Source organism: Ostrea edulis, chromosome 4 (genome assembly GCF_947568905.1).
Source record: "Ostrea edulis chromosome 4, xbOstEdul1.1, whole genome shotgun sequence".
NCBI classification, from domain to species: Eukaryota; Metazoa; Mollusca; class Bivalvia; order Ostreida; family Ostreidae; genus Ostrea; species Ostrea edulis.
This window is the reverse complement of record NC_079167.1, coordinates 62857655-62882811: the sequence shown is the minus strand read 5'-3', so window position 1 is coordinate 62882811 and position 25157 is coordinate 62857655. Positions and strand designations below refer to the sequence as shown.

Below are 25157 nucleotides of genomic sequence, written 5' to 3'. Positions count from 1 at the left end.
CGTTAGGGATAGGACCATCAAACTTGGTACACATTGAAGGATGCCCATTGTTTTGGAAGGTCAAGGAGGTAATATCAGTCAATAGGAAAACCTTGTAGGCAGAATACAGACTGAACTATTGGAGCTAGGACTCCTCATGCCAAGTGGAAGATGCCTTTTGTTCTTCAAGTTCTGAGGTCAAAGGTTAAGGTCATAGTATTACTTAGCAGGAAAAGCTTGTAGGCAGGATACAAACTAAAACATTGGGCTAGGACCGTCAAACTTGATATACAATAACATACACCTTATGCCAAGCGGAGGATGCCTATTGTTGCTCAAGGTCAAGGTCGTAGTATCACTTAGTAGAAAACCCTTGTTTTCCTTACAGATAGAGATATTGAAATTTAGTCACAAAGCTTCCTCTCAGAGGAATATAAGTTCAGTTTGCATTTCAATTGGATTGGTGCACCATGGCCTTCTTTAGGGGTAAAAGTAGGTGAAACAGTTTTCTGGATTTTTTTTTTTTTTTTTTTTTACATTATCAGCTTATAAAGTAGATTTTGTATATCATTTTTTAAAACCGATAATATACATCACATCCACAATTTTTTTGTGTTTTCAGTTCCAAAAACAAATCAGTTTGTCTCCTATAACTTAATCAAAATAAATTTGTAATGCATGTTGAAACATAAACTTTATGATATGTACTGTTTAATTGCTTTTAAAAAATGTAATTTGAAACGATTCATCTACCTCATTAACTTTTTTTCCCGTCGTTCATTCCGGAGATTGTCAAAGCTTGCTAAGCGATTGTTGTGTCAATCAATCACTTCCATAGCTTTCAAGTGAAAGTGTTCTCAGTATGTTTAGTTCATTACACCATCAGAATAGGTGAGTAAGGAAAGTACCTAACAATCACAATGAATGAGGACTTACAATGGACAAAGAGTATCAACAGTACTATTGCAGGACAACCAGAACTATTGACCTTACGAGGCACAACCTCAGCAGATACAGGCCAATGCCTACTGTGCATTAATTAGATCAGCACTGGCATATGCATTGACTGTGTGGGATCTTCGCCATGTTACCCTTATTAAGAACCTTGAGACAATACTATGTAGAGTTAATGCTGTTCGATTTGTGTACAATGATGACAGAAGCAGGTCTCAAGGATGTGTATCATTAATGCTGAACAGTGGGATTCAGTTTGTTGCACCAAGATCAGGAATCCTCTCACTGACCAAGATCAGGAACCACTTCACTGACCAAGATCAGGAATCACTTCACTGACCAAGATCAGGAATCCTCTCACTGACCAAGATCAGGAATCTTCTTACTGACCAAGATCAGGAATCACTTCACTGACCAAGATCAGAAATCACTTCACTGACCAAGATCAGGAATCACTTCACTGACCAAGATCAGGAATCCTCTCACTGACCAAGATCAGGAATCTTCTTACTGACCAAGATCAGGAATCACTTCACTGACCAAGATCAGAAATCACTTCACTGACCAAGATCAGGAATCACTTCACTGACCAAGATCAGGAATCCTCTCACTGACCAAGATCAGGAATCACTTCACTGACCAAGATCAGGAATCCTCTCACTGACCAAGATCAGGAATCCTCTCACTGACCAAGATCAGGAATCACTTCACTGACCAAGATCAGGAATCACTTCACTGACCAAGATCAGGAATCCTCTCACTGACCAAGATCAGGAATCACTTCACTGACCAAGATCAGGAATCACTTCACTGACCAAGATCAGGAATCCTCTCACTGACCAAGATCAGGAATCCTCTCACTGACCAAGATCAGGAATCACTTCACTGACCAAGATCAGGAATCACTTCACTGACCAAGATCAGGAATCCTCTCACTGACCAAGATCAGGAATCCTCTCACTGACCAAGATCAGGAATCCTCTCACTGACCAAGATCAGGAATCACTTCACTGACCAAGATCAGGAATCCTCTCACTGACCAAGATCAGGAATCACTTCACTGACCAAGATCAGGAATCCTCTCACTGACCAAGATCAGGAATCTTCTTACTGACCAAGATCAGGAATCCTCTCACTGACCAAGATCAGGAATCACTTCACTGACCAAGATCAGGAATCTTCTCGCTGACCAAAATCAGGAATCATCTCACTGACCAAGATCAGGAATCTTCTCACTGACCAAGATCAGGAATCCTCTCACTGACCAAGATCAGGAATTACTTCACTGACCAAGATCAGGAATCACTTCACTGACCAAGATCAGGAATCCTCTCACTGACCAAGATCAGGAATCCTCTCACTGACCAAGATCAGGAATCATCTCACTGACCAAGATCAGGAATCTTCTTACTGACCAAGATCAGGAATCACTCACTGACCAAGATCATGAGGAATCATCTCATTGACCTGGACCAAACACAGTTTTTCATTCCTGGAGATAGCAGAACATATTAGGGTCACTGAACCTGACAGCAGAAAACCTAAATAAATGTCTTCCATTGCTCTTTAGTACCCAGATCCATGCAAGATCAGAATGCCCTATCAGACAACCTCATCACTAGCAAGGCCTTGGTGGATTTCTGATCCAAATCAGACCAGGGGCTTGGAAAAGTAATGGACTAGATAAGTGGAAATGTGTACAGAAGTTAAAAAGCTTTCAATGGAGAAGCAAACTGATTTTACCTGGGACAGAGTTCATCAAAACTCAAGAATAAATTCAACTCCATAATGGATAAGAAGAAATGTACACACTTTAAGGAAATTCACGTTAGTTTATCATTAAAAAAATCTTGAAATTTTCGATAGTAAAAAATGCTACAACAGAGCACATAATGTAATCCAATCTTCAATCAGATCACACTCAGTCATTTTCATGAATTATACATTCTCTTCTAGAATGTGATGGAAAAGGGCAGTTATCCGATTTACCTAGTCTTGTTAGTCAGCTTACTGGCCAACTAATTATGATGCGAAGAACTTCATGTGCATTTGCTTGAAATAGGAATAATGGGGGAAAGTGAGATACAAGAAGCAGGTCATTCTCTAGAAATTCCCATTAAAATCTACATCTGTGCTTGGGCCGAAAAAAAAGAAAAAAGAAAAGTGTATTTATGGTCACTCAACCAACCCTATATTTTCATCCTGACCCTAAATATTTTTATCAGAAAAAATACATGATTTTCAGGAAATTTTGTCTCCTTCCGGAATCAATTCCCACTTCAGAAACTATAAAAATGACAATTTCTGCCATTGGGGGTTCAGCGAAAAGGCAAATGTTTTATCTCTGACCTTGTGCCCACCTGAAAGAGTCGATACTTATTATTGCACCATTCCAAAATTCTATGGTATTTTTAGATAATTTCAACCAATTTCATGACTTCAATCTACAGCAGCCGTGGGGATCTCGGCTAGAATAGGTCCTCAGTACCCCTTGCTTGTCGTACGAGGCAACTAAATGAGGTGGTCCTTCGGATGAGACTGCATAAACTGAGAGCCCATGTCACAGCAGGTGTGGCATGATAAGATCCCTCCCTGCTCAAAAGCCATAAGCGTCAAGCATAGGCCTAAATTTTGCAGCCCTACACCGTCAATGGTGACGTCTCCATCATATGAGTGAAAAATTTTCAGGTGAGACGTTAAACCTAACCAACCTACCAACTAAAGAACAATTCATATAAAGTTGTTGGGAAAATGCAAGAGATAACACCATCCCTAACAGTTGTTGAGGTTGTTTAATTTAAAACTGACAAGATATACAACAAGTATACAAATATAGCAACGAAAAAAAAAACCACACAACCCCAAATCTGACCTATCGACCCCACTTTTCCCCCAGCAGGTGATTGTAAATATACATGTTGGGGGGGGGGGGGGTTATTAAGAAGTTCCCATTAAATATAATTGCACTAAAACCTTCACATAAATTGGATACTGATTTTTGGGATTAGGGTGTCTTCCGTCAAAATCTTTGCATTGTACCCTTTGCATAGTGGTTAGAGGTTAAAAAAAATCAAGAAGAATCTTTACATAAATTATTTGACAGGAGGTGCATTATTTAATTAGATGTACATCACGTCATCAAGCTATCCACAGGTAGCATGTGGACGAGATGCCCCTTCACTTTATCCAGCAGGTTAATAGAAGAAGCTATGTTAGTAGTGAACAATTTTTATTCACTATAGTTGATGGACAGCTGATGGACACTGAGGTGAACATAGTTATAGTACATGGACTCTGATAATCTAAGCGAGATTTGTTGAGGCTGGATATTTGGACTGACGCCTCTTCTGAATCTCAGACCAGTGTCACACATAGTAATTTGGGAAATCTTGCCAGAACTTCGGCCGCTTGTTGCAATTAAAATGGGTTAAACTGAATTTCTTGTCCGCTTCAACTTTTCCCCTTAGACATCCTATTAACTCCCTATCACAATGAAACATAGATTTCTTACCTTTTCACGGTTTAAATCCCACAGTAAATAAAATGTTGGCTATTTTTGAAGCTGTTGCAAATGGCCACCATTTCATATTTACCTTCTCAACACCGAAGAGTTCTGATAGAATATTTCATGATAGTTTGTACTATGATTGGAGATACAGAACTTACTGAATGACAATTACTTTGTACAAAGCATTTTAAGTATAAAAATTAAAACCAATAAAAAGAAAACTGTGTAATTTTTAACCAATGTATTTGAAGGCGTCCTAAACTATTGGAACTCTTCAGTGTTGAGAAGGTAAATATGAAATGGTGGCCATTTGCAACGGCTTTAAAAACAGGCAACTTTATGTACTGTGGGATTTACACCATGTAAAGGTAAGAAATGCATGCTACATTGTGATAGGGAGTCAACTGGATGTATAAGGCGAAAAGTTGAAGTGAACAAGAAATTCAGTTTTCCCCATTTTAAACGCAACTAGAGGCCGAAGTTCTAGCAAGATTTTCCGAATCACTTTGTGTGACACTGGTCTGAGATTCGGAAGAGGCGTCAGTCCAAATATCTAGCCTCCACGAATCTCGCCGAGATTAATAGGACTCTGATACCCTCTACCCGGTTGGAATACGATACCAAATAACTATAATCTGCATATGATTTTACATCATACATGTAGAAAAACTTAAAACTTTCTTTTCGGTCATGGAAATGCTAATGGTCGACTCTCTAAGCTTTTAATCAAAAGTTAAACTTGTACGATTTGTGTCACATCTGTATGAAAAATTGAAAACAGATTCAAAATAACAAATTATTTCATATTATGTTCTGCATGAATGCCTTACAGATTTGACTACAACAATAAATACAAACAATACTTACACATAATGGTCTAATTTCGTAAAAGCCTCTCAGAACTTGTGGGGAAAGTCAAACTGTTGTGTACGCTGCCATGACACCGGAAGTTATCTGTAACCCCTAGATGAAAGAGCAACAAAACCCGGAAAGTATTTGTTAAATATGATAACAAAAAAATCAGAAATGGAGAGTATTTACAGTAGAAAATATTTAATATTTCTTTCAAAGCATTTCAAATATAAATCATTGGTGGTATTATTTGTATGCATAGTTTTTCTATAATGACAGTAGGGGAACCGAACGGATAAGAGATCAATATCGAAAAAATAATTTTGAAATTATACACAATGATTCTTCAGAAGTCGGTCGGCAAAGAATTGAATTTTTAATTTCTTTTTTATCGCTTTTACTATCCTAAATTTCTCAAATTCATGAAAAGTTTTGCATGAAGAAGCATGGAATGCATAATTAGCTCTGGATTTTTACATCCTTCTGGTTTCGACCTTCACATTTTCCCCACCTGGTTCTACAGTTTATAAACTTCATGGCGGTTTGGGAGAATACGTGATGTCTTATGCCGTAGTTCTTAAGGGTGGGCCACCCTGGGGATTTAGGATCCAGGGTGGAAAGGAATTTAATGAGCCAATTTCAGTCGCCAAGGTGCGTAATTTTATGTCTTTGATTGTTCATGTCTAATTTTAAAAAGTTGTTTTTCTAGGAGTTTAACGTGCTGCACAGGTAAGAGAACATGAAGAGTTCTAGACTTGTGTATATTAATGTTTAATCTCAAACGTAAATTATGGAATAATTTAAGATTTACAGCGAAGGTCGTATACAATTAATGAATTTTAGCATTTCAAACTATATCAAATGACAGCGTTTATCAAAGTGCGATACAAAACTACATTTTAAAGTGTTAATAATTAAATAAAGATGTCACCCTGATCTTTAATTCCATACGCATTTACAATGGGTAAACCTATCAGTACTTATAAACTGTTAAATGGATTATGATATAAATCCAGTGTTAAACAAACATGTTTGTATTATAGTTGCAAGGCCTAAATTTTTTCTATATGCATGATTTAGGTGACATATAGTCATTAGGAACCAAGAGAAGACTTCTGTAAGGAGAGCTAGTTATATATTAGGCTTTTAAATGACATTGACACAATGATTGAAACTGATACCATTTCAAGTAATACAAATTTTGAGAGGATTAAAGTGGAGGATGATAGATAATATAGATCTACTCTCTTGTCAAAGTCAGTAGGCCAAAGATGTAAAATTGACTTTTAAAAGATTAGAAATCATGATGAACATCAGCTGTTTAGTTTCCGGTAGTCAGTAGATAGGTATTTTTGTAAACTGATAGAGAAGATCTATATATATAGCTGGAACATTTTTTCATCTCATTTGATAAAATTTTCTTTGATAAACCTGGCAGCAGATAATGATTGATGGGTGAATATTTTAATGTAGAAATATGAATAGTCCACCCATATCTTCTGTTTGCTTTTCTTTCATACCACCGGAAATTGCAGTCTTTATGTATAGAAAATTTTAAAGGCAATGTATTGAATAGTTGAGAAAGTGGGAAAATTGGACAATTAAGACCTTGAAGAACATCTAGCTTTTCAAAATTTTGGGGGAAATTCTAATTGAACCCTACATTTTTAAAGAACAGAGGGCAAGATATTGTTGGTAAATGTGTTGCAATACAATGTGTAGTTATGAACAATTGAGAAAAAAAGTAACACAAATTTAGGTTTACCTGATAATAAGGTACCTGAAGTAATTTTCATGTTTATGATCCTCTTGGAAGAATACATGTTTTAACTTTTGTGTGTATTTTGCTACAAAAATTATAAGATCACCATGAACATGATCTGGTAGATGGGGAAATGTGGAAACTCTTCAGGGGAGGTAGTGCCTTGTCTGATCCATTAGTTGATCTCTCATTGGATTCAGCCCAAAAGATTCAACACAGTGTACTGGGGGCTCTGAAACTGATTCCAACTCCTGGAATCTATAAATATTGCAACGGCACCACAAGGCAAATTTTTATCTGCAAGGAACATTTGATATCAACATGATCAAGATGAAAAAACATGGAATTTTTTTTTTTTTAGTAAAGAGAGGTACAGGCGAATTTTTTTTAATTGAAGTGTAAACTTAAGATAAGTTGGTATACTTGAATATCTAGAGTGGATTGTACATCTGTCACTGACAGCTGTCAGCGTGGTACTGGAGTGCTTTTGGAATGTCTTCTAAACGACTTCTTTTGTCTGCTTGTCAGATAATATGAAATTCAGAATATAAAACAGAAATTCTGCAAGGGAAATTTAAAAGAGCATTTTCCATTATAATGAGTGCTACTAAATTTTCTTACTGTGTATAGTCATTATTATGTTTATTTACAGTTATAATATATGTTCTATATAACTACATCTAAGGTTTGAGAAAAGAAGAGCAAGCAACAGTTGAGTTAAGGCTATTACACAGTTCATTAACCGGCTTGGGATGGGTTTTAGCATTGAAGTGAGGAATTTGTTTGTCTATCATTTTTGGCTGCCTTTCGATAGCTCGTCCCGGTTTCCAGATGAAATGCACCCTCCTGGCTATTGCATTATGCTACAGTTAAAGCTTTAATACAAATATTTTGCTTATGTTTAGTGCAGAAGTTATTTTTTGTGAGAGACCTGTATGGGTTTTCATTTGATTCAGAGGAAAATAAAATTTAGCTTTTTACTGTCAAAGAAGAGTAACTCCATTGTAAGGTATTGTGGAAAAGTGTCTTAAAAACAGATTTCCTTGAAAATGTCAGTTCGCTATCTTTTTGCATTGCAAATTTTGACAGTTCTGACTTAGAACCGTCTTCAGCTGGCTTAATTTATACGACCAATGCACTATGTTTAGCAGACGCCCTAAACTTGAACGCGGTAAGACTTGGTTAGTGATTTGACAAGGAGGCTCTTTTCTTGTACACTTATCAGGAATTGACAAAAAACATGTTTTATACATGATCTTCGTGTTATATGTGAACAAACTGTGCATAAATGGCTTTGCATAATTAAGATATTTCAAGATAGATTTATTAGTTTTGCTATAGCAGACAGGTGTGTATTATTAGTAATCCAGACCCATAATAAGGGTGTACAGGGATTTACCCTGGTTTGTATTCCATACACCCCGAGGCCGCATGTTACCAAATGATATTATGTGTAATTATTCAGTAATCAAGATAAGGAAATTAATTTTTGATATTTTGTATGTTTTACAAGCTGGAGGTAAAGAACGTCAAATCACAATACATTGAATCTTGACAGATATGTTCTAACTAAGGAAAAAAATCATTGAATTTTCTTTGTGTGTAGATACACATTGCAATGTACTGGCATCACCTTTACCTCTGGCTTCAGAAGGGTGTTTGGAAATCTTCATCACCCATCTTGTTAACCAATCAGAACTTGTCTTACAAAGCTCTATAGGAAATAAATTATCACATTTAGGGTTATTTAAAATGTGGTCAAGTGGCAAGGTAGGCAAACAATCATGTGAATTGGAATAATCAAAGAGATGTAGTTCAATGAATTCATGAAACACTCAGTATGCTCCTTCAAAACTAGAGCGTGAAGTGCTGCAGTAAGTAAATTTACCCCCTCCCAATGTGACATGATTTTAGGTTTTTCATTATTGTAATCACAAAACCTTGACTTTGTGAGGATGTGTGTACATGTACTTACTTTAATGAAGAGTTTGTTGAACATATATCATACAATATGATTCAGACTCTGAAAATGGATTTATACTGGTATTTATTTTTTCTATCTGTTTTAAAATTTAAGTTTTATTAGAAAGGGTCGAGTATTACAGTATTACTTGTTTTCTTATGAGGAGAAAAAACTACTATAAACTTTGCAAATTTCATATACTCGAACTATAATTAGGAAACTTGCAAGGTGTTTCCATTGCTGCACCCATATTCTATATTTAGTATGTCTTGAAATGCAGAAATGATTCTATTAATTCAAAATCACATGCAATACCCTGGAGGAAATATTCAATGTTCATGTATCATGAACAAACATAATCTGTACTTTTTATTTTGCATGAAGTTTATGCTTAAAAATTTGTGTTCAACCTGAATGACGTATACTTGCTGCAGAAAAAATCACCTCATGACTGTATACTTGGCAGTTGGGCGCTGGATATATTTAACATGGGGGATGCTATTTTGAGAGGAACATCAGCACTATCACTCTAACCTATCCTGTTTATACATAATAATCATGACTTTTAAGTTTATTGCTTAATTTTTAACTTCACTGTACAAATATTTAGAGCATGACTAACTCCAAAAAAGTGGCAGTCAATTAAAAGATGAATAAGTCTTAATTGAAATATTTTTGGAAGTTGGCAGCATGCTCACAGTTAATACAATGTAGCTACTAAATGAAAATCTTCACTTTAGGATATGTTTGTAGTTTGTTCTTATCACTGGGTTAAACAGTGGCAAATGAACAATTCCAACATTTAGGAAAACTCTGACAATAGATTCTGATGCCATGGTGATGACCTGGAAGGTCAATATACCAGTAAATTTCTCCCATGTGATATGTGCTAGTTGCTGAGGAAACTGGGTTCCTCTTATATCAGTGGTGGGATTATTCAAAATTCGAAAAAGACTGTGATAAAACGAAGTAAGTAGATGTTTTTAATTTTTTTGTGGATTTGAAAGATTTTAGATATAAAGGAAGTTTGTTGTGTGGCTTCATCCAGCGACTGGAATATAGGTTGATGTATGAAGGTAACATATCAAAGACACATGTTAGCTGCAAAATAACTAGTAATTAGTAACATTCCTCCAAGTCTTCTTGCTTTAGGCTGATTTAAATACAAGATAATTGTACCAAGGCATCTGTCATTATGTTTACTAATGGTAGGTTATTCAACATAATTCAAATGATTTAAACAGATGGTACTGGGACTCGGAAGAATGACTCTCTGACTAGAATTAAACTGACTTTGTTAGAATTGACTCTTATTATGCATACATGTACATAAATTGCAATGTGTTTGCTACATCCATTTAGAGCGTTTACGTTTATTTCAGGTTTACAAATTATAGTGTGTGTATATTGCATGGACAAACCACCTGTTTCAGTTATTGTATATGTCATTGACTAAATCTAGTTAGATCATATTTAGAGTCTTAATGTATAAAAGTGATTTACAGGTAGAATATGTTTACTTGCTGAATTATATTCTGTGAATGAAAAAAACAACAAAACACAATGTGTGCTTTACAAAATTTTTTTTTTTGTACTGGGGAAAGTTTTAGAAACGTTGGGCAGAAATATCAAACAAATTTATCTCCTGATGTGGAATACATGTTTTGTTTAGTAATGGGAGAAATTGCAGATTTGGTATGTACGTAGCTTTGAAATTCATGAGACACAATTGAGAAGAAATTTCTTCTTCACAGTTTGTTTAGTCTGCAGGTAGTTAGACGATTAGATAGCCCAGTATGTGTGGAACTATTTTGTTTATTCCAGCTAATTTCTCTTTTGTGGATACAATAGCCATCTTCCCTCTTTTCCTCTCAGAATGCAATTTCTCCTAATTATCAGCATCAGATAAGATAATTGAGTGTAGGCCTGTTCTCACTATGGAGGCCATATTGTTCAATCACCTGCAAAAACCAGCAGTTCTCTGCAGGATAGCACTCAGTAATATATCTGATGCACATGCATGATACAGATTATCAGAAATATATTCTGAAATCATATCAGTTTTATCTATTGACTTAGTTTTGTTCAAATAATCCTCTTGCTTTGGCCGAGGAAAGTTTTCTTGACATGTACATAATATATATATACATACCAATTTTGACATAGTATAAACAGAGAGAGTTTGTGCTAGTCTGTGTTTTTTTTATTTAAATGAAATGTTTGTTTAAGTGTAATTTTCGGAGTTATGGCATAGGAGATGGACCAGAAATATGTCAAAGGAGTGATTGACCAAAAAAGTCACAAGAGGCCCGCAGGGGTTAACATTCTCGGAGTTGTGGTAATGGGGGTGGGGTGGTGTTAGGTTCTGTTTCCTGTCCTCAAGCACCTGTGAGAATGATACCTAAACCAACAACACCTAGGGAACATATTTAACCACCTGTCCCAGAATGTATTCAATACCTAAACTATCAACGCCCCCACCCCCCGGGAACATTTCAAACCATCTATCCCAGAACGTATTCAATACCTAAACTATCAACGCCCCCACCCCCGGGAACATTTCAAACCATCTGTCCCAGAATGTATTCAATACCTAAACTATTGACGCCCCCACCCCCGGGAACATTTCAAACCATCTGTTCCAGAATGTATTCAATACCTAAACTATCAACGCCCAGGGAACAAATCAAACCACCTGTTCAGAATGTATTCTATACCAAAATCAAACTATCTGCTGTCCAGAATGTATTCTATATATAAACCAAGAAGATTATTAAGTATAACTTGCTTGAAATCTTGATGATTTACAATTGATTATTTAAACTCTAGTGTCAAGGTTATTGTAGAAATCAATTCATATTCCGGGACATAAATATGCAATTTAGCACCTTTGAGCGTACATAGTGTATGAAAAGGGTGCTATATAAATGTGGTATTATTATTATCTCATAAAATCACTGTCAGCATGTTATAATAATTGGTCTTACCAAAAAGCATTCAAAGGGTATTGAAATCATAAGAGAGGCATCTTGGATAAAGATGTTCAAAATGTTCTTGCTGAAAACCCATGAGCCATTGTTTTAGAACATGTGTGTTATTAAAACGGTTAATGTATATGAATGGAGCCTTAATGGTCACTTTGTACAGATAGATTCTAAGATAATGGAGGATGCATGTTTTATGGATGGGCAGTAAGAAGATTAGGTGGTCTTTAGCAGGTCAAGCAATAAGATTTTCACAGCTTTTGATTGTAAGCTGTAAAGTCAAAAGTGGTTTCTCCCTTCATACAAAATGTACTTGTTAAACCAAGGAGGGTCAAAATGCTAAAACAGAAAACACATGTTTGTGCAGTGTATGATAGATCCCCTGCACTAATTAATTGTTTACATCAGCTGTATAGAGAATTCACTAGAATATCAAGGTCTGAGAATGAATTGGTATTGTCAAGGTTAGTGGGAGGATTTTTTTTGTTGTTGCTTGATTTGAGTTTATCTGTGAAGTTTTGATGTTTTTGTTGGAGCACTACTGAAAAAGTCATCTATCTGTCTGGTAGTTAAAGGGGTCTGATTTGACCTTTATGTCCTTGTCTTTATCATAAATTAATTATCATATTATATTAGTGTGTTTGAATATATAGCCTTGGCTCCTTTGTTTGTCTTACTTTTAAGGTTAATATGTTTCATTTTTTATGTTAAATTTATATAAGGATATTGATACTTCTATAAATAAGACAAAATAAAAAACTCTGTGAAATATATAGTTGTATAGAGATATAATATATTAAATAGCTTCAAAATATGTCCAATGTTTTTTACACGAAACGTTTGTTTCCGAAATGAGCGGAGTATTGACCACATGACTTTCTTATTAGCATACAATGTGCTATTTGCCCACCAATTCTTAGATCTGTGCATATTCATTACTACTTTTTAGTGTTTTATACCTGATCTAGCACAATGCATTTAGTCTGATAGGTCCTTTGATATTCGTATGTATATATATGAAAGATGAAATCAGTGTCAAAACTCACCTATATGCTATTGTTTTCTTTCTGACCACATGTGAAGTTACGCACGTGCAATACATACATTATACAAATAAGGCTGACAGAAGATCGATGTCCGAGAGTTTTTAGTCAAGAATTAACTTAAAATTTTGACCCATATTTCTTTCATCTTGGATGAAATTAAATATTGAATAATTATTATGTAATGCCATGATCATAGATACTTTGCCATTTTAATTCTAAAATAAAAAAAAATCTTAATTAGTATGCACTATATATGTATCTCTAATACAAGCATTGAATTTCTGATTGGTGCAGTTTCACCGATGTTTTGTTGAATATTTGTCTGTGTTTACCACCACATTTAGCAAAGTTCTAACATTACGTAAGTCTAATGAGTGTGCTGAGTTAGTGGTGGGGTTATTCACCAGTCATATGTAGAGAGTCTCCAGATGGATTTGAACTTTCTTCCTTGAATAATGATCCTACCACTGCACAAATCTGAATTTTCTGCAGCTGGCAGGTGTAAAGCACTTTAACATAAAGCAAATAATGTATACTCTCAGCCACCAGAACCACACATCATCCCAAAAATACTTTTTGCACATGAAATTAATCTTGATGGATGGAAATCTAGTCCCACCTGGATAACCCTAGTGCATAAACCTCTACCAGGATTTACCTCAGGAAAGCATTCTGGCATGATTATCAAAGAATTTCAGAAATGGCAAAATAATCAAGAAGTAGATTTCAGAGCATGTGCTGCTAAATTGAATCTGAACTTGAAGAGATGTTGAAGAGAAAATTAATACAAAAGTGTTTAATTGATGTAGCCTGGAGATTGACCCAATTGGTAAATGCCCTCTACTGAACAAACAAATGATATGGGGAAATCCATCTATCTTCATTTTCAAATTTCCAGAGAGATTGGTTATCTTAAAAAATGAATGGTTTGATTCAATGCAAGATAGTTTTGGGGGAGAGGGGGGATGCAGTTGAAATGCCTCTATACTGTGTCATTGGTCTGAAAATTTGGTCTAATTTAAGCTATCTAAGTATTTTTTGTTAAGTCTGTGTTTGCATCGTTGTGTGGCTGCACGTAGCGCCTTTCTGGAACCACCCAGATAAGAAAATGCATTTTTCCACACAGTCTGAAATTGTGAAGATTAAAAAGTGAATTTTGATTTGCAAGATTTAGAAATCAAGATTTTGAAAAATGATACAAAAAAGTGTGTCTGATTTCAGAGCTGATCTATGTGTTTTTAACTTTGGAAATATAACTGAATGCTCTTGTAGATTGATTTTTGCAATAGCATTAAAACAAATACAAGCTTCCTTAACTCACAAGAAGGCAATTATAACTAAACCATGTTTTAAGTTCTGATCAAAGACAATTTGTGAAGAGGTCTTTTGATTTGGGCTTTATCTAATTATCTGTTTTTCTTGCAGATCATAATGTCTATTGTGTGCAAATATGCTCACCTCTCTGCCCCATCTTGTCTTCTTGTAAGCCTAAAAGCTTCATATTTAAACGTATTACTGTAGAACATGGATGTGATATAATTAGACATCCAAACAGCACATCCTAGAAACCTGTGACATGCAGTTTTACAATCATGAGTCATTGTTTGACAAAGTTAAATGTCTTGCATATTCCTTATTGATGTATTGAAAGAGATTTACTGTGCACAATACCGACTTTAGATTTATTTTTGCTTCGTTATACTGGAATTGAGCAGGTAAATCTATTTGGATCGTGGAATTATTCTGTTAGGTTAATATAGGAGTGATATCTGATTTCTCATCTGATACAATGTAAAAAGAGGGACTAACCATAATAAGTAACATTGTGTGCTGATCTGAACAAAAAAGAAAGTGATTAGAAATCAGATCCAGTTCATATCAACTAGAATTGTCATTGGAATTCTGTTTTGCTGATCGTTTTTCACGTGGGATTTAAAGGTGTTTTGTGTGTCGGTTTTTCACTTTTGGAATTTTAGATTGAGAAAGTAAGTTTTAATCATGATTTGAGTCATATTTAATGTTATAGTAGGCATGCATACCTGTCTTTAAAATTGCACAATGCAAAAAAATGTTTGATGGCTGTGCATGATACCTGTTACTGTAGGTTCCTAATATTGCACACATGCTTGATTTGGTGAAATCACTTTTTATTATCAATTCATAAAATTGTGAGTGCTATTCTCCAAAGGACTTAAACTTATATGAATCAGTGATAAATAAATGATACTGATACTGTTCATTAATTGGAATTAATGTTAATTATTTGCATATAGCAAGACAAGTTAGCTATTATGCTGAAAGCTTTCAAAGTGTCACATGTTAATAGATATCAAAATTTGACAGACAGTGTGTGAAACTAAGCAGACAAGATTCCTTAAAAGTTTCCTGGTGGATTCACATGATTCAGCTAGCTCCCCACTGTGTTACAGTGCAAAGGTCGGTCTGAACCTCTAAGAGGATTGTTCCAAAGGAGAACCTTGGAGAGTTCCTAGAATTAAATTATTATGCAAGATGAATCGTTTTGCTAGTTTTATTATGCAAAGGGAAAATTGTGGATTACACAGGTATATATGAACTCCACCTTGGTTTTTAAACACTGCCATGATCTTATAAACACTTGCATGTATGTAGATTTAGGAAGGGTGAACATTGCACCAGTTACTCTACTGATAAACATGGAGACAGACAATATGTTTGGCAGTCAGAATGGGGATCTGTGAAGAATGATTCTTTAAATCAACATCTTATCACTTTAAATTCTTCCAGTTCAATGTCCTGCATATTTTGTTTTACAATTCTTTTTAATTCCCTGATGACCTCTCTTGTTATAAAAAACAATCAATCAATATATAGATTATTGATTGGTCGTTCTGGACAAAGGAATTATGACTTAAGTACATTCTTAGGAATGCAAGGGCTATTGTTGGCTGGTCTCAAGAGTGCTTTGGTAACTTATCTTTGACTATTTTTAAATTTTTTTTAATTGTTTATAAATATTTTACTTAGTGTAGGTAATGTTGAACATCAAGCCATTCTAATGTGGGTTACATATTTTTGTTTCCTATGTACATGTGTTTAATTTAATACCAAGAGTCTTATAAAACTTTATCATTACAGTAACTATATTATTAGTGATATTGTTGAAGAGTGTTAGGAAAGTACCACCTCAAAAGATAAACTGATAAAGTATTCATGTAATCAGGATTACCCAAGGAAAAAGTTATTGTATTTTAATGAATTACTATCCAAAAGAGAAGTAATTCAATTGTAATGGTAATCATGAGATTTCAAAGTACTGTAATTTAATCGATAACTTTTCAGAGAAATGACCACATGTCTGAATATTTTGAATACACAGACCATCTGAAATTAACAATATTAAATCTAAGGACCATCTGACAATGTCAGTATGAAATCCTGGAGGGCCATCTGACAATGTCAGTATGAAATCCTGGAGGACCATCTGACAATGTCAAGGATCATCTGACAATGTCAGTATGAAATCCTGGAGGACCATCTGACAATGTCAGTATGAAATCCTGGAGGACCATCTGACAATGTCAAGGATCATCTGACAATGTCAGTATGAAATCCTGGAGGACCATCTGACAATGTCAAGGATCATCTGACAATGTCAGTATGAAATCCTGGAGGACCATCTGACAATGTCAAGGATCATCTGACAATGTCGGTATGAAATCCTGGAGGACCATTTGACAATGTCAGTATGAAATCCTGGAGGACCATCTGACAATGTCGGTATGAAATCCTGGAGGACCATCTGACAATGTCGGTATGAAATCCTGGAGGACCATCTGACAATGTCAGTATGAAATCCTGGAGGACCATCTGACAATGTCAAGGATCATCTGACAATGTCGGTATGAAATCCTGGAGGACCATCTGACAATGTCGGTATGAAATCCTGGAGGACCATCTGACAATGTCAGTATGAAATCCTGGAGGACCATCTGACAATGTCGGTATGAAATCCTGGAGGACCATCTGACAATGTCAGTATGAAATCCTGGAGGACCATCTGACAATGTCGGTATGAAATCCTGGAGGACCATCTGATAATAACAGGATAGAAACTTCTGAAGTATGCTTTCTACATTATGTATTGATTGAAGAATGGTGTATACTAACTAATTAGGATCAGGATTTCTGGAATGTAAATAAATTATATTTTATTTTGCTCTCATGTTAAGTATGATAAATTATTCAGTGGAGAGAGAGAGAGAGAGAGAGAGAGAGAGAGAGAGATTTCTTCTATCTCAAACTGAAAGATGATTTCACAGAGAAAATTCTGGTCTTCGTCATTAATTTACTTGTTGGTTGATGGCTTCTGAAGTAAGTTTGAGGAGTCTTCCATTGATGAAGAGACTCTTGATACTGTGATAAAGAGTTAAAATTTTGCCCTCTGAAAATCACTGAAGAGAGATTATCTAGTAGTACTTCACAATTTATGGCCAATGAGGGCATTTCATTATAAAGTGGTATTTTTATTGCCCTCAGAGTGGATAAGGCAATTATTTTTTTGATATATATAGACTGTTGTCTTTATGACATAGATTTTGACAGTATGAGGTTATCTCCCTTGCCAGTTTAGATGTAGACCCTATAGCTCTGGGTTCTTCCTTGTTTTATACCATCTCTCACAAACAGGAAGTCATTATGGCCATGATTACACCCCCCATACACCTGTCAGAGAATAACGTGTCAAATTCAGACTCAAGGGTTGATCAGATAAACTCTTGTTTGTTGTAATGTAAGCAAAAAAATGTTTCTCCACCTGCAAAAAGATGCTCTTCTTGCTCCAAGATGCTGATTGATGATGACAGCTTTTGATACAGAGACACATATTCTTTGAAGTATGAAGGAAATCAGGAAACTTTCTTTTATGAATGCCTTTTTGAATTTTATTGGAAATCTTTGATGTTGTCATTTGGCATAGCATCTGGTTTTAATATTTGATATAAAAATTATCTTTTTTCAAATATCTTAGATATTTCAAGCATAAAAAGATCTGTATTCCAGATTACGTTTTTCTGTGAGTCATTTGAGATGTCAAAATTGAATTGGAGCACTGAGCTAAATATACTCAAGAGTATGCAAATTTTAAGGTATACATATAAAGATGTGTAAAAAAAAAAAATGTTTTTTTTTCTTTTTTGTAAGAGCACCTGTAGCAGTCTTGTACTCATTGACAGACATATTTTCTTTTATAGTACATTCCAATGGTAAATCTTTGCTGAGAATTGATTTGTGTTATTAGGTGAAACCCAGACTCTGTCAGTTTAATTATCCTTTCAGAAAATAAATGAGTTTTGAAATCTTTTGGACATGAATATTTTTTGAAGAGAGAAATTGAGATTTTATTTCTACCCAATAAATTTGAAGAGTATGAAACACCTATGTGCACTGCTTGGTTTCTAAGCATTGTCTCCATCTCTCCATGGTTCCCAGGCAGGAGCAGACGGCACAAAGTGCAGGAAGAGAGCGATATTGTACATTCCAACATTCTTATTATCAAGCAAACCGTCTTGTACTTCATGTTAGTTGTCACACTTAAACCACATTGATTATTGCCTCTCCCCTTCAGACAGGTGAATCCAATGGGGGAAAAGCCCAAACTTCTGATAATTGTTGTCTGAAATCAAACATGTCTTGTCAGTAGGTTTAGTTTGAAGACAGACTAAATATTGAATGGTGTGCAAGATTGATAGTGTGAGAAAAGAGGAGGGGGGGGGGGGGAGGGAGTGTAGGTTGATGCAAACAGTTTAGGTTTGAATTGGTGATGGGAGTAATATTCAATAATCCACAGTTACTGCTATATACTATTTAAATGTCAACATATGGTAGCTTTTTTCCTTTACTTTGTTTTAGGTAGTGTATATTTACATGAAGATGTATTAGCCGAGTTGCGTAGTAAAACTCGGCTTTTAAATTGGCGAAGGATGGGCGTCAAGTCGGGCGGGCAGCATCCACAATTAGCTTGTCCGGTCTCTAACTTTCATACTATTTGGTGCGTCTTTGTCAGACTTGCATATTTTGATCACATCCAAAAGAGGAAGGTTCCTATATATTTTGAGGTCTAAAGGTCAAGGTCTCTTTTTCACTATATACTGTAGATTTGAGCTTGCCTCTAACTTTTATACATGTACTTGCTGGTGCATGTTTATCAGACTTCAAATCCTGATGACTTTCAAGATTCATGTTGCTTTTGAAATCCAAAGATCAAGGTCATTATCACACTAAATACCTATTGCAGCCATTCAAAGCTTCATACTTATAAACTATATTAAATACGTGCATGTTTTTACTTCGTGAATAATTTTCCAAACTGAAACTCAGCCATATGCATCTTTGATGCGTTTTAGCGATTTTTAATTTAATTAAGATAGGATTTTTACTCACACTAGGTATTTTGTCAATATTAAACCTTAAGTTTCCATTTCTAATGAATATGTTAACCAATATGCCAATCTTGTCTTATCTTTTACACTTGCTGTGAATGGAAAGAAAATGTAAGGAACCAAATATCTAGATTTCTTCAGGCATCATCTCATATGTACCCGGGTGAGTGTCTGGGTAGCGCAGAGGGTGTCCGGGTAGCGCTCTCACTTCTCACCTCTGTGACTCGAGTTTGATCCCCGTGATCGGCAGTGGTTGTATATGAAAGAGTATGGCGGTTGTCCACTCGGACACGTGGGTTTCCTCCTACTAAAATGACCCCCTAGCACAAACATCAGTGTATCAAAGGACCCCATTGGAAATAAACTTTTGAGCTTTATCCTTTGTATTAATGTATGTATGTTTGTATGTATGTACATGTATATACCAAACAAACATTTATTTTATTTTTATTTACCCCTAGTTGAAAACAATCAAAGTTATGGTAACCTTTTAAATTAAGTTATTGTTTCTGAATTTCATGGATTAGATGCAGTTCATTAGTCGCAGATATATTTCCTGTTTTTTTGTACCAATATTACTAGGTCTGTATTCTTTTATAGTACCTTTTTTGACAGTCACAGTTAACAGTCAGATTCAGGACATAAGAGCACCTGTTGTAACACTAATTGGTAGGATTTGTGCTTTTTAGAGTACCTGATTTTGCATTCACAGTTTGGATTTAAACTTGTACCAGTGTTCCCATCAGAGTACTTGATTTTACATTTGTATCTATATTCCCATTAGAGCACTAGTTTTGACACTCACAGTTGGGATTTAAGCTGGTGCCAATGTTCCCATTAGAACACCAGTTTTGACACTCACAGTTGGGATTTAAGCTGGTACCAGTGTTCATCTGATAGTACCTGTTTTGACACTCCTGGTTGGGATTTAAATTTGTACCTATGTTCCCATTAGAGTACTTGATTTTACAGTTAAGCCCATTTCACACATCCACGGATGAGATGCCGGATCATCCTGAATCGTCAATCTGTGATGGTCCTTGACAATCCATCATTACTGTGTACAAATCATATACTGCATCCAGCATCATCCGGGACCATACGGCTTGATGAAACCAATCTGGGGGAAAAATTAAACATGTTTATCCCCCCCCTCCCGATTGTCCCTGAAGAAAATCCTCCATAATGATCCGTGTAGGTTCCGTGTACCTCTGTGTATCAACCGAGAAGTCCGTGTAGCCACCGAAGTATCTGTGTAAAGTCCGGGGTCCTCCGTGTACGAAACTTTTCTGCTGAAGAACATGGATGTTTACAGATTGTTCCTGGAAACTACACGGACAGTCACAATAAACACAGGGGAGAAAGACTGTGATAATCCATGGACATTCTCGTATCTCTGTGGAAGAACTGACAGAAACCGGATCTTCTGTATGCTCTGTGATCACGCCGGCACCGACCAGGATTTCTCGAGGATGTATTGATAACTACCGACATTTTACGTGTCTGCACCATGGTAAGACTGTTGACACAGACACTGCAACATCACAGAAACCAAAGATGCCAGATCACCCCGGATAACTAGAATTTTGGATCTGGCATCCACTGTCTCCAGATTCGTCAATGTGTGAAAGGGCTTTTAGGATTTAAGCTTGTACCAGTGTTCCCATTAGAGCACCTGTTTTGACACTCACAGTTTAAACTTGTACCAGTGTTACTGTTTGAGTACTTGATTTTACATTTACAGTTTGGATTTAAGCTTGTATCAGTGGTCCTCTGATAGCACCTGTTTTGACATTCACAGTTGGATTTAAGTTTGTATATCCATTTTCCCTTTACAGTACCTGTTTTGACACAGTTAGGGTTTAATCTTGTACCCAACTTCCCTGTAAAGTTAGTCTATTTTGACACTCACCTTTGGGTTTAAGCTTGTACTTGTGTTCCCTTTACAATACCTGTTTTGAGACAGTTAGGATTTAAGCTCGTACCCATGTTCCCTTTACAGTACCTGTTTTGACACAGGATTTAAGCTCGTACCCATGTTTATTTACAGTACCTGTTTTGACACAGTTAGGGTTTAAGCTTGCATTTGTGTTGCCTTTACATTACCTGTTTTGACACAGTTATGGTTTAGGCTTGTACTTGTGTTGCCTTTACATTACCTGTTCTGACACAGTTAGGATTTAAGCTCGTACCCATGTTTCCTTTACAGTACCTATTTTGACACAGGGTTTAAGCTTGTGTTCGTGTTGCTTTCACAGTACCTGTTTTGACACAGTTAGGGTTTAAGGAGGTACTCTACATTGTCCTAATGGCTGACTTCCTTTCAAAACATGGATGAAAATATAAATATCAGCTATATTTGTCTATTCCTTTCGCCTAGCTGAGTATCTCAGTAGGTTAGCACATCGACTTCCTGAACTGTAGAGCTCGGGATCGAGTCCAGCAGGGATTTTAAATTTTTTTTTTTTCAGATTGTTTTCTACTAATACTGCATTTTTATACCCCCCCGAACAAAGTTCAGGGGGGGGGGGGGGGGGGGGGGGGTGTTATATAGGAATCACACCGTCTGTCCGTCCGTCCGTCTGTCTGTCTGTGCAGATTAGTGTCCGGGCCATAACTTCTTTGTTCTTTGACTTAGGCATACCATATTTGGCACACAGGTGGATCATCATGAGACGATGTGTTGAGTACCTTCATGACCTCTATTTGACCTTTGACCTCAAGGTCAAAATTAAAGGTTTTTTTTTTTTACAATGGATTCGTGTCCGGGCCATAACTTCTTTGTTCTTTGACATAGGCATACCATATTTGACACATGAGTGTATCACCATGAGACGTTGTGTCGGGTACCTTCATGACCTCAATATGACCTTGAACTTTGACCTCAAGGTCAAAATTGATTATAGGGTTTTGACATAGTCATACCATAAGACATGGGTGTATCACCATGAGACTATGTGTCATGTACATTCATGACCTCTTTATGACCCTGACCAAATTGATCCCAAGGTCAAAATTATAGGTTTATGCCATGGATTTGTGTTCGGACTATATCTTCCATTTTCTTCTACAAAGGCATACCATATTTTTACACTCAGGAAAGAGGTAATTTATACCTATTAACAACACCCTTTGGGAGATTGGGGTAAGCGGGGGGGGGGGGGGGGGGGGGGGGTATTCTTAGTGAGCATTGCTCACAGTACCTCTTGTTTGACTAAATAAAGTTAATTTGTAAGTTTTCAATTTCAAAATATTGTTGTATATATTCTCCACTTTTCATCCATATCAAATTTCTCTGATGTAGCATAAGCTTGTGTTCGTGTTGCCTTCACAGTACCTGTGATTTGACACAGTTAGGGTTAGGGTTAAGCTTGTACTCCTGTTTCCTTCACAGTACCTGATTTGAACAGTTGGGATTTAAGATTGTGATAGATGTGTGTATTGAATATTCTTTTACATCTTTAAATCAAAAGAGTTAAGGTGTATACTGAAATGATGATTACTATACCATGTTTCAAAATTTAAGTTTTTTTTTTTTAGATATACTGCTTCATTTATCAGATGTGTATGTTTTATGGTTATACATAGTTTGGGTTAAAAAACTCAAACAGGAAAAACTTTAGTAGCAGTGTTCGAAATTGGTTATTTGGTATAGACCACGAGTCTATGCCAAAACAAGATGATATAGACCTCATCGAATTGGCATAGACCGCAACATTGAAAAAAAAAACCCCACAAATTTGAAACATTGTCATTTACTTCTAATGTACTTAGAAAGCATATTTACTTTCTATTTCCATAACAATGTCCTCCTTTCCTCATAACGTTTATCAGAGGTAGACTTTTGGGATAACTCTCATTGCTTTAAACCTAGAAAATCGGAATAGACAATTTGGTCTATCCCAATTACAATTGGCATAGACCAGTGTCATTTGACATAGACTTGATCTATCGGTCTATGGTTAATTTCGAACACTGGAGTCGATATCCTAGCACAAAGTTGGTTCATATTTGCGAAATGTTTTAATAGTAAGATGCTTTTTAGTCAAAGTACACAATTTAAGGTGTGATCATGAATCGTAATATCCTAAATAAATAATTCAAGCTACATTGTGCTTTGATTGGACAAAGTAAAGTTAAACATGTACACCAGTAAACATTCTTATCCTGTCGTAAGGACCCATTTCAGTCATTATTGGTTTAGTTTGCACACCTTACAGGTGTTAGATATATAGAGAAATTAAACATATTCTCTACTGTAAGGCCATTCAGCTTTTACAATTTTTGATTTCTCTGAATAGCTGAGACTTCTTGCCCTTTTTAGCTACTACAACAGGATCACATTTCATTATTTAATGTTGACTTTCATTTGAAACTTAGAAACAACAAATGAAATGGCCAGGTAGTATAAGGCCACTTTAATCAGTAGGTCAGGGATTTACTGGGAAACCGTAATGTGTGGGCAATTAAAGGTGCAGGATTGTATATACTTATGTAGACAAACATTTCTTTCCAGGTTAGAATTTATTTTATGGCTGATAATGGTTATCGATTTGAAGACTTTGAAAAGCATGAATCGACATGCAGTCATTTTGAACATTATTCTATAAAGAGTTTAATGGCAAAATATCAAGGATTATATAGTTGATGAGTTTGAGGCAAGTGAGACAAAAGGCTTCAATATTTGTAAACACTCATAACCAGCTCCTCTGACACTTGCTGATGTCCAGTAATGTGTATATAATTAAGGTGTTCCATGGATTCAGAGAGAAGGAAACATCAAAACAGATCACCAACACATCATGAGAATGCAAGATAACTTTATCATTGTTTTTTTTCTTCTTCAAACAATGAAATCCTTCCCTAGGAAGGCTAAAAGGGCTGGTTTTTATTTCCAGCTTCCATCACAATCATGTAAGTTGAATGAGAGTCATTGACTTCCCCTAGATGGGACATCAGTTAGCTGGTATCCATTTACGGTTTCTTGAACTGTGACAATGCAGATATAAGTGACTACACTAGGATTTGAACCAGCAGTCCTTTGACAGCCAGCCTGTCACCCATTAGAGCACTAAGCCACATGCTCCACTTCTTTTTTACTGCAAGTTGTATTCAGAGAAACTCAAATCTTGCACTTTAAAAAGTAAGGCTTCTGACGTAAGCTTCATTTTTGCACACATTCTCTGTGGTGTGCCTACAGATATATGCATCAATGCACAACTTTTAATTTAGCTCTCTTATTTTTGTTGGTGGATTTTGAAAGCAGCTGATAAGTGAATTTCTTGATTCATCCCTGACAGCTTGGATGTAAAATTCAGAACATTCCATAAGTCTGAGTAACTTCGAACCTGTTTGAGAAACACCAAGATGAGGTTGTTTAAAAATGATGATGCCCGCTCAGCTGCCAACAATTGTCTGTGTACAATGTTCTACTGTCTAGCATTCAGGAGCGTTTCCATGGAAACTTATAGTAAACAAATGTTACCCTGTCAAAAATAGCTTAGCAGTACTTTATAAAAGCTGAAAAAATGAATTGTAATGCATCACTCATAATTAAGGGATATGACAATAAGTTTTCAAAATATATTTTCATAATACATATCTAAATCTAAGAATATTGGTATAAGAGAAAAAATGCCCTATGACCTTTCTCCCAGATGTATATATGTAAACTGTAATTATCATTTGGC

General features: G+C 35.8%; 2 protein-coding genes across 52 annotated transcripts in view; one reads left to right on the top strand and one right to left on the bottom strand.

Annotated features, from left to right (window-relative positions):
• Window positions 1-5581, bottom strand: part of LOC125671810 (rap1 GTPase-GDP dissociation stimulator 1-like) — a 69794-nt gene extending 64213 nt beyond the window's left edge. For both annotated transcript variants that reach the window (XM_048907750.2, XM_048907751.2), the window contains exon 1: window positions 5309-5581. In XM_048907750.2, coding sequence (XP_048763707.1) covers window positions 5309-5312 — 4 coding nt within the window. In that variant the 5' untranslated portion in view covers window positions 5313-5581. The remainder of the gene's footprint in view (window positions 1-5308) is intronic.
• Window positions 5582-5720: 139 nt separating this feature from the next.
• LOC125671809 (uncharacterized) overlaps window positions 5721-25157 on the top strand; it is a 71034-nt gene continuing 51597 nt past the window's right edge. For 37 of the 50 annotated variants that reach the window (XM_056163331.1, XM_056163297.1, XM_056163329.1 and 34 more), the window contains exon 1: window positions 5785-5944. In XM_056163331.1, coding sequence (XP_056019306.1) covers window positions 5852-5944 — 93 coding nt within the window. In that variant the 5' untranslated portion in view covers window positions 5785-5851. Of the gene's footprint in view, window positions 5945-25157 lie in introns of all 50 variants that reach the window. The other 13 variants (XM_056163340.1, XM_056163339.1, XM_056163341.1 and 10 more) reach the window with 1 other exon arrangement.